General features: G+C 46.9%; 1 protein-coding gene across 1 annotated transcript in view; it reads right to left on the reverse strand.

The window, feature by feature from the left end:
• Window positions 1-301: 301 nt before the first annotated feature.
• The window catches only part of LOC131898843 (protein FAM156A/FAM156B-like), a 75,528-nt gene continuing 64,621 nt past the window's right edge, over window positions 302-11,208 (reverse strand). The window contains exon 4 of the mRNA XM_059250073.1: window positions 302-2,749. Coding sequence (XP_059106056.1) covers window positions 2,029-2,643 — 615 coding nt within the window. The 5' untranslated portion in view covers window positions 2,644-2,749 and the 3' untranslated portion in view covers window positions 302-2,028. The remainder of the gene's footprint in view (window positions 2,750-11,208) is intronic.

The raw sequence follows: 11,208 nt of genomic DNA on the forward strand, positions 1-11,208 counted from the left end.
AGGACAAAAGTAAGCATTGCCGTATCAAGGAAGGAATATCGTGAAGTAACCAAGAAAACTTAACTGTAGTGGAAATTTAACTTGTCACATATCAGTAGTGTGGCTTAGACCATGTGTTACGAAACTCACAACGTGTTGAACAAACAAGTTGACTCCTGGATTAGGGTGGAGATCACTACACAGTTTTTTCACCTTCCCAAATCTCTGACAAAACGGCATGATGACATTCCAGTCCACATTAACAACAGGAGGAGGCAGTTGGTCACAGAAGAGAAGATGTTTTCACATTTGGAACGGGGCATTTCACGGTGTCTGGTACAAGCACAGGACACTACAGACTTGAAAAGAGCAAATCATTTCAATGCTGGGGAAGGTAAAACCCACTTGTACGCCCTGAAACAACTGATCAGACAGAGGTACAGGTGCCCTGTCCAGTGACTGCAGGTCAGGGGGCATGTGAGAAGTTAGGACTACAGAGAGCACAGCAAGGGACACGTCTCACCGTCTCCCCTTGTTGCCTAGAAGACAAGGTTTATCCGAACAGGATGCCTTCACACTCAGAGCTATCAAGGCACCCCGTAATGGCTGGCAGGGATGTGTTTCCGAGCCTCCACCAGCTCCCTCTAGCATTGAGAAGTCATACACTGAGCACTGCACAGCGGTTGCTAAGCAGCAACCTGGAGCAATGGCCAACTCCCTCATTTGAATAAGGCCCCAGCCCACCCCACCTGTGTGGCATATAGGCAGGTCAAAGGCTGGTCCTCTTGTCAATTCAACGAGGGGTGCATTCTGCCCTCCCATCTGCTCTCTTGAATCATCAGAGTCTTTTAGCAGCTAAGAGACTCAGAGCATGCACAGATCCCCAATACTACCACTAACAAACCTATGGAATACTTTCCACTGCTGGCCCTTGACCTGTAAGAGCAAACTTAAGGGCAAACTGACCTCCCCAGCTTCCACTCCATAATACGTGTATACCCAGGCCACGGTTATTTATACTGTCATTACTGGAAAACATGGGACTCGTGAAGACAGTCCTTATGAACATTCGCCCCTTAGCACCAATTTCTGGTGATAACAATATGTACACCACTGTCCGGCACTATAATGATGCCACCCAAATCTTCCTTCAGTACAGTCCTTGCCCATTCCCCAGACTGTCCATGCTGACCGCAGCATGCACACTTGAGCTTCTCGTCTCTTTGTCTCCTCGTCTACATGAGATTATGCCTCTCTTGACCTGGCTGCATGTCTTTAAATGATTTCATTGAGCAGATGAAGAGGAAGGGGGTTGGTTGTGATGCAGTTCTGAAATTCCAAGTCAGCCTCTGCTATGGCAGAGTGAACCATAGGTAATTCCTGCAGAGATCCAGGATTTGGTATGGCTAAGGAGGGACTCTTCTCTTGCTCCATGTAGGTTCAAACCCTGGGTTTTTACCCAATACAGTGCATTCGGTAGCTAGCTGCTTTAAGCCTGCATTCCCTTGCTTCAACTTCTAGAAGCTGCAAGTCGATCTGTGTCTGCTATCCAGAACATGCATCCCATCATATCTGTAAGCCCTTTTCTGGGGCACTCAATAAACTGACATCAAGAAGGCATATAGAAGACATATGTATGTCTTATATATACATCATATATACATATACATATATACATATACACACAGAGACGATGTTGGTTCTTCTTAACTGGAAGATGGGGGCATTGAGTTCCCAGAAAAATGAGTGAAAACTCTCTGTGTGTGAATCACAACATGGGAATTCAGTGATCCCTGGCCCTAGTTTCCTTTTGTATCGGCTAACACACACCACCATACCCACAAAGGCATGCTTAAAGACATAAGCAGGGAAGTTGAAGCCTTTCCTAGGACAGCTCCCATCATAGCACAAGTGTTGGGACTCATCCAAAGGCAGCTGACTGCCTTGATCTCAGAAGGGTCTGGGCCCCTGAGCTGGCCGGGCCACACTGTCTGAATCCGTTTTCACCTCCATCCTCTGGGGGCCAGCTCCGCAGCCTTCTTCCATCCTCTACTTGAGCATCCTCTGGAACATCCTCATGCTTTCCTGCTGCCTCTCCAGCTGGAGCATCTGCTCTGGCTCCTGCTGCTCCCCAGGCCCCTCAGGCAGGGGGCTCGGTCTGTTGGCTCCCAGGCTGAGGGTGAGGCCACTGAGGCCCTGTACCAGCGTTTCCCAGGAGGGAGGGTTGGGAGCCTTGTTCCCGTCTCCACTCACCCCAGCAATGCTCGGCACGTGGCCCTGGCACCGGAGCTGATTCTGAGCTCTGTCACCTGAGGGAGAGCCTCTGACATCCCTTTCAAGCAGGTAAGGTGCCATGTGATCCCGGTGCCAGCGTCTCGAGTGTCTCAGGAAGACTTTCTTCCTCTGAGGAAAGCCCTGCTTTTCCCAGTATTGCTGCCACAGGGCCTTCTTCTCTCGGGCCTGTTGCTGGAGCAGTCCCTCTGACAGAGGAGCAGGGGCAACTGAGCCAGGGCTGCGGCAGAGGCTCAGGCCACTGAGACCCATCCTTAGCTTTTCTGAGGAAGAAGGCTGAGAGCCTGCTGAGGCCTCTTGGGAGCTTGTCACAGTGGCCATGCAGGAGGGCATGGAAATCGACATTGGATCCCATTTCTGCAGCGGATCCATGGGGCTCTAGTCTGAGCCCTGGTTCCAGGAGGAAAAGTGAAGGTGGAGACTTGTGGAATAACTAGGCGATAGCCAGGAGGAATGTGTGCAGCCGGGAAAATCCAGACTGTAACAAGAGGTGAGAAGAGAAGAAAGAAAGCCCATGATTATTCATCTCACTTTGTCTGTCCCTCATCTTCAACATGGGGCCACCTCCCAGGCTTCTTCCGAGGGTTACACGAGATGATACATGTCCAGAGAGCTTAGCACAGGGCATGGTACATCAACAGCATTCCTGGATGGCAGCTGGAACTCTTTCTCATGCCTGACAGCTCATGAGCAAGGGAGCATATGGCGAACCACATCGATTCTTGCCTCACTCCCCGCCCCTCTCTCAAACGCAACTCAACTGCAATGAATGGACAGTGATCGCCATTCTTCACAGAGGTGTCTACATGAATTCGTAGGGCAGAACTGTTTATGAGCTTACAAGGATTGGAAACCTAGTACCTCACCCGTCTCTGATTTTCACCCCACTGATCATTGGCTTGCCATGCTCTCCTAGAACCTGCTCAGTTGCCTATGTGAACACTTCCATGACATGTACTGAGATCATAACCAAATTCCCTCCTTGTGATGAGAATGATAGAATCTGGGCAAGGGGCTTTCATTGACTCTGAGGTGGCCCTTTCCTGTGTAGGAACATGTGACCTTAGACAAAAGCCTAAAAGTAAACGTTGCCTGCCATTAAGTTTCAGCCACAGATGTCCTGATGTAGCGCTCAGAGCCAACTACTGCTCAACTGCTTGAATATGGTCTTGCCTTTACCTCCTGTATTCCTACACCTACTCATCAACTGACCTGTGAAGACCGTAGCCAAACTCCATTCTTGCACTCTGCAATGCCAGGGTTTTTGTCCTTTCACTTGGGCATGCAAACTGCATCCCTGAAGCAGGTCTGACAGCTGCAAACTGTTGTGTTACACAGAAGTCTCCTCACCCAAGGGAAAAGCAAGGACCATGAAAGGCAGGAAGTAAAACCAAAGGGGTATTGAACAATCTGGGTAAAGGTGGCTTCAGTGAAAGAGAGCAAAGTCTGCTTAGTTGTTCATAGATTCGGACATGGGAATCACATGAGTTGGCCATGCTCTGTCCCAAGTGACTGCATGTTCTGCACACTTGAAAGACAGAGAACTGTGGAGGCTGAGGAAGGCAGCCTTCAGGACGGCTCCCTATGTTAAGGCATGGGGGATAACTGAAGAAAGACATTCTGCACATTTGTTCACCTGTGTGTGTGTGTGTGTGTGGGGGGGTGATCAAGTTAAGCTTGCTACTGCATGGAAGTAAAGAAACTGATTCCAGGAAGGAGATACTAAATAATGTCACTGGGCAGCACTGCTAGTCAGCTGCCATTCAATCTTGCAGCGTCCTGAGCACGAGCTTCAGGAAATTCCAAGACAGCCAGGGATGTCAAGAACGGAGGGGTGCAGGAGAAGGAACGGAAGTGAGGGAGAGACTTTGAGAGAGAAACTAGTCCCGCATTGTTCATCGAAGTCATCAGAAAATATGCCACTGCTTTTTCACCTCCTCTGGACTTGGTTTTTGCTCTTCTATGCAGTCACTGAAGAAAGTCCCTGGCACAACTACAAGGTCATTGTCCTTTCCACTCCACTTCCCTCTGCTCATCCAACTACGAACGGCAGCCATCATCACTGAGAACATGGTTAGCTTAATGATACCTGGTGACAGACAGCCCATCTTCAGCACAATGGTTTTCTGGACTATGTCTTCCCTCTTGATGATCAAGGTCCTCCTCTCAAGATATGCAGAATGCTTTGCGTACCTTTCTCACCCAAAATGTCCGTTCCTGGTTCTTCCCTGGAGACAATGGTTTCATAGGAAACCAAGTTACTCTTCAATCGCCAACTTGCACTTCCCCAAGGCATGGATCTCTCCACATGCATTATGTCCCTACTGCAGAGGAGCCCTCCTTACCAGGCCGATGAGGGCCCACCCTTCAGAAAGATAACCATTCCACAACTCAACCTGACACACCATGTGTTTTCAGGGTCTCTCATGTTTCCACCTCCAACAGAGGAAGAGGCAGGCTTGGCTGGGTGGGAATGAGGGATGCAGAGTGCACACTGCTCTCATTTAGCTATCCCACAAGAAACTGGAGGAGGGAGGCCATGTCTTTGTGTGGGCAGCCAGGTGAAGGCTCATCTTTGCCGAAGGCTGCTGACACCTCCATCCCTGCAGTGTGACTAGCTCTAGTCTATACTGGAGACCAGGTTTCTGGTGAGGGCGCTCACATTCTGTCTACTGCTCAGTAAGTGATATTCATGGGGAACTTACAGGTGCTCTAGGAGCTGAGCTGTGAACTCATATGGATCCTTTTATTTGGGAGGCAGAGTATTTGGGGGTTGCAGATATAACGCTCAAAAAATAAATATTTATTTGGCTTTGGTCTTGATGCGTGAACAAAACGACGATCTATCTCAGGATCAGGTAGCACAGAAACCAAACCAAACAAAGCCACCCCAGGATATCCGAGCATGTAACAACCTTTGCATTGCCAGTTATGGGAGGACTAGGAATCCTCTGGGATAATGTGGAGGGCTGGTGTGGGGGTTGGAGCAGATTCTGGGTACAAGAACAGTGTGGTTGAGGGTTTTGAAGTGGGAAGCAGGGTGTCATAAGATGAGTCTAAAGTGGTAGCCGCTCACACTGCTCCATGAAGCAAACATTGTGGGGCAAGGGCAAGGGTTTGGGCACAGTACCTTTAAAGCAGGGCCTAGGTTGCTGTGGCTGCGGACAGAATGCCAGTTCCCTCACTATATCCCTGCTCTTCCATGGATATTTTGCACCATTCCTCAATTGTGTTCAAAGAAGTATTTCTATAGATGCACCCAATCATACAGAGAATTCTATGGATTTGAACAGGAGAATAACGCCCTTAAATTACTCGTTTAAGAATTCAATGGGACCTCAATATCTCGTGATGGGGTTAGAAGTGACGCCAACAGCCAGGGTGGGAATCTTTCCAAGTCCAGCTGAGACAGGCTGATGGGACACTAGTGAAGCTGCAGCTTACTGGACAAATTCTAGGTGGAGGACTGAAGAGAGGACTTGTTGGGGTTCTGGTGTTGAGGTTGGATGAAAGGAAAGAGCAAGCCTGAGAGCTCTATACCTATTGGGACAGTAAGATCTGTTTGAAACTGGCAAGTGGGAGATGCTCTCGACTGGCAAGCTCTCAAACCGACAAGGTCTCTACCTGTTGGGAGGGGATGTTAATGATGTGGAAGAAGAGAAGTTCCAGGCCAGCCAGGCATGTGCATTTGAAGCCTCTTGGCTTCACTCAGGGCTAGTGGACAGCCCTAGTGAGAGGAGATCACCAAAAACTAGGCCTTGAAAATGCCACAATGCAAATGTCAGGTTTGCCAGTTTGCTAAACTAAGAAGAACAGGGCAAACGGAAATGAAATACAATGGGTGACATAGCCACACCATTGTTTAAGAACAGCAATGTGGCAGCATAGTCTCATGTCAGTCCTGTTGTCCCCCTTATTTAAGGAAACACGTCCTGATGACTGAGTCTCTCTAGACGAATTTCTAAATGGTCTTATTAAATAAGAAACACAGAGGCAAATATAGGGTGAAAGCCTTAGAAATTAGGGAAATAGTGAGAGCCACCAGCAAACCTTAACTCACTATGGCACCTTAGCTTCCCAAGAGAGCTACTTCCTGTCTACTCAGGCTTTTATTGCCTTGCTGTTCTGCCATCTCATTGGCTCTTAGCCCAGCTACCTCACTTCCTGTTACTGCATGTCTGTACAGACCTCCAGGTCTCTGTGGTTGGTACTGGGATTAAAGGCGTGTGTCACCATGCTTGGCTGTTCCCTAGTGTGTCCTTCAACACACAAGGACCCTTCCCGCCATGTGATCAGATAAAGGGCGTGTTCTACCACTGCCTGACTTCTGTGATTACCTTAAAATGCCTTGCTATTCCCTTTGATCTCCAGGCAAACTTTATTTATTAACATACAAATGAAGTATCACCTCAAGTCACCCTAGTGTCCTTACCTACAACAATAGCTACCCTGTCCTGGAAGCTCAGTGCTGGTAGATGATCATCTCAAGTCAGATAACAGGATTTCGGTGGCCCTGGGGTGTATGCGGGCGTCCTTTACCTGAAAGCAATGAGACTGGGACAACTGCTCTACCACCCACTGCAGCTGATCCATCTCGAAAGCCTAATATGTCCTTATTAACTTACTAAAGTTCCATGTTCAGAACATACAGATTTAGGCATTCATTTAAACCCTTTTATGAATTTATTCTTTATTTTTAATTTTTTATTTCAGGTCTCACTTGTAGTGTAGTTTGGCCAGAAACTCACTATGTGGCACAGAATGATCTCAAATTTCTGGCCATCTTCTTGCTCTGCCCTCTCTGGGATTATAGGAATTGGCCACTACGCTTACTGAATGTGTGTGGATGTGTCTGTGTCTTCCACACTTATAAACCTGCTCTCACATGTGTGCAAGCTACATGTGTGCAATGTTTGCCACTTGGCCTGGATCTCATTAGGCAGCCAAGGCTTGCCTCCAACTCCTGATGCTTTTGCCTCTGCCTCCCAAGATCCTGCCTGAGAGACTTGCTGACACCCATCTGCCTATCTCTAACACATATCAAGGCATCTAGGTTCTTAAGCTGAAAATGGAGAACATGGCTCCCCAGTGTAGGGAAATAAATCCCCATTGCTCACTACTGGATTCTTAGTTCTCTGCCTAAATTACACGTTTCTCAGTGAGGATGGGGACATTATGACTGATGGGGAAAAGCCTGCCCTTACTACACTTGACTTGAGCATTCTTCTTTAAACTCTGGATAAAAGATTCCAAAAACTGATCTCCAGTAGTTCCACACAATGGGCTCCCGAGTTTTACCCTTGTAGGTTCTCAGCAGCAGCCGGTCCCCTCCAGATGACCAGATCCTAGCAAACAGATCAAGCATGTCACTCTCCATCCAGATTGAGAACCTTCACCACTTGCCTCCTATTAATGTGCCATGGTCCATTTGCCAATAGTGGCTCCCCAGGCAGTGTTTCAGCTTCAGACCTTGTGGGTCAACTGCCTTTGGAAATTAGAGTTTCAATTGTAGGTTAAACTGGACTAATGCCTTTCTGATTCATCTTCCCTCTGATGAGGCCCACAGACTTACGTAGGTTCTCACTGTGGAGATTCAGTCTCTGACTTTGACATGCCTAGAGGCATGGACTCTGTATAAAATGCCATGTAATCAGTCTGAGGCATTAGGGAAGCATATCACATAATGAACATGGGCCTAACTGCAGCATGCTGTAGAGCATACCCAACGATCATCACATGACCACAACAGTATCAAAGAAAACATCATCCTGTTCATGACTGGATGCTGCCAGTCAATACAAGACTGTTAGCATTTGAGTAAATGAGGCCACTCAGAGAGTTGAGAAATCACCAAGCATGTGTCAAGTCAACGTCAACAATGAAGGCGCTCAGAACATAAAGGAGACTTAACTGACCATGCTTAAGATGAGCAGTAGGAAGTCAATGTCCAGTCCTGGGTCACAGGGATACCACCAGATCAAGCATTGTAAAAGTTAGTGGTAATGAAGGTTATGATTGCATCCGTCCAGTCCTATTGGTTGAGTAACTTACCAGCATGTTGTCGCTGTGTGCTACATCACCTCTTTACAACTTTCCACTAGCAGGAAAGAAGATCCAGTCTGATCTCATACTTACATTGACTCCTGAGAGATGCCTACATGGGAAATACATTCCATAAAACTTGTGGACACTTTACTGGGTTTTTATTTATTTGTGTATGTTTACTTTTGTCTGTACATGGTATTGAACCTAGAGCCTGATATAGAGTAGGCACAAGCTAAAACTGGGCTACACTTAGAGCCTTCTCTTTTGAAATTCTCTTTTGACACAAAGTCTCACAGTCCCTATACAGGCTATCCTTGAACACAGTCTGTAGCTCTCTGCCTTAGAGCCTGTCATCCTCCTGCCTCAGCCTCCCAGCTAGCGGGGATTACAGGCATCCACCAGCAGACATGTGTTTTCATTTCTATTTGAAGGCAAGTCCTTGGACAACTTTCCTCTTCCACAAGAAGAAATGACCAGTACAGTTTATCCCCAGAGGGTCGTCAATTATCAGCTCTTCCTTTTTAGCTTCATTTATCTTGTATGTGCTATGGTATTTTGAAAATTGACAACTAAATTATTTTGCTGTAACACGAAATCTCAGCATATAAAAATATAGTGGCCGCAAGTGTGACAAAGGCCTGTGAATGAGGGTTATAACAATATTAAACTTCTTACAAAGGTCAAGAATGTGTGCCATGTTTAAGCGCCTGGTCCCTGTCAAATACTATTAAAGAAACACAGACACACAGACACAGACACAGACACACAGACACAGACACACACACACATAAAGAAACCCAGACTGTGAGGTCCACCTTGTGAAGAATGCTTGTTTACCACTCAGTAGTCTTAGTTCATAACAAACCATTTCTTCTTTGCAGAAATCATAATACTGGGCATAATCCCTCACAATTGATCCCAAGCAGCAAAGGATGAGGTAAGAGTTGTTATCAGCTTGTAAGTCTGCCTCAATTGGTGGGGACACAAGTGATCTTATTACTTAGACCTCATATGATATGAAACAAATAATGATGAAGAGATTGACACAAGACTTCAGAAAATCCTTCAACAGTTAGAGTTTGATGGAGAGCTGGAAGTGACCTTTGTCTCAGTCTGTTCTGTGTTGTGGTCAAGTAGACAGAAAAGGATTCCCCAGAGGAAATGATCTAATGATCATGTTAATCTGCAGCAGGGACCATGTGCGAGTAAGTAGAAAGGATAGCATGAGGATTGTGATATCATGCAGGTGACTGTCATGTCTCTCAAGTGAAAAATCACAAAGTGAAACCAGTGCCATCTGCCCGTGGCCCAACTGAGGAACTTCACAATAATGCTGCTGATAAGACATCCAGGAAGGAATACATAAGAAACTCCTCTGCTCATTAGGACTTGTCCAGGGGTCATTCAACGGGTACAAACAAGTCCACCATAAAGTTTGTCCCTCAAATTCCTTCTTGCGTAACTTGAGTCAAGATATCCCTCTTGTCTGTGGCCATGAGTAGACAAGCCCATCCTGACTAAAGACATTGAATTGCTCCATGCATCAAGTAGTAGTTGTGTATGAAAAAGCACCAGGAGGATGTGGGTATCAGGTCAAAGTTCTTGATTTGGAGATGGAGGGAGTAAAGTCAGGGAGAGAGGGAGGGAGAGCTAGAGAGAGAGTGAAGGTTAGAGATGGAGGGAGACAGAGTGTGTGAGAGAGAGAGGCAGGTGGAGCAGACAGAGAAGCACAGAGCAGAAGAAAGAAGACTGTTCTCAGTCTCTGGTCCACTGTAAGCATCATGGACGGCATCACTAGGCTTAAATACTGTCTAGTTGCACAAGTCAATGAGTGGACATCTCCTGCTGAAGTGTCTAGAATCAACAGGCCTTGCCTAAAACAGCCCACCTACGTTAGAGGAAAGGGAGCTTGTACTAAGTTGAAAAGACCCACTTTTCAACTCTGGTGTTCTTTCTCTGCAGTTGTGTGCCTTAAGCTGCTCATGGACTCCTGTCACTTTCTTCAGGATCTGATGGACAGGTGGATGACTTATGTCAAGGTTCCCTCCCTGCCTCTGACTTCTAAAGCTCACTCTACTTCTGTCTCAAGGGGTGTTGGGAGGAACTCACTGGGGTGTAGCCCATACTAGATTGTTCCTAGAGGCCAGTTAGGTTCTTACTCCCTAAAAACAAGCCTCATATCACCCTTGGCGAAACCTTCTTTCCTTGTTCAGCTACTTGATTCTTCAGTGGAAAAGGATCCCTTCTCTTGACTGCTGGTTACTTACAAAATACTTGTACTTTACACGAGGGACATTTGTGGAGGGTGAGATTCCACCATTCCAATAAGGACTTGGGATCTGTTAGGACATAGGCTGGTGATAACCAGTTAAATAACTTGCAAAAGACAGTAAGGTGTTGACACAGGACAAGAGATGAAGCAGGCAGATTTCCAGGAGTTTGAGTCCAGCTGGAGGTACACAGTCATTCCAGTTCCAGCTTGGTCACATGGTCAGAGCCCGACTTTAAAAACAAACACAAATAAACGTTTTAGAAAGATCAGACATGATGGCACAAACAGTGAATCCTAGCGCACTGGAAGCAGAGGCAGGCTGTCCACCTCTGTTCCATGACAGCCTGGTTAACATGGAGAGTTCCGAGCTAACCCTGGTGAAATGTGAGACGAGAAGAGGAAGAGAGAAGAAAGGGAGAGAGGAAGAGAGGGAGAGAGGAAGACAGAAAGAAGAAGGGAGAGAGAGAGAGAGAGAGAGAGAGAGAGAGAGAGAGAGAGAGAGAGAGAGAGAGAGAGAAATTGCCTTTCTGCTTTCAAGAGGGCAGAGGACCACTTTCTGGAGTCCATTCTCTACACATCAAGTGGCTGCGAGGCATTGTACTCAGGGTGTCAGGCTAGGT

The sequence above is a fragment of the Peromyscus eremicus genome, chromosome X, assembly GCF_949786415.1.
Source record: "Peromyscus eremicus chromosome X, PerEre_H2_v1, whole genome shotgun sequence".
Classification (NCBI taxonomy): Eukaryota; Metazoa; Chordata; class Mammalia; order Rodentia; family Cricetidae; genus Peromyscus; species Peromyscus eremicus.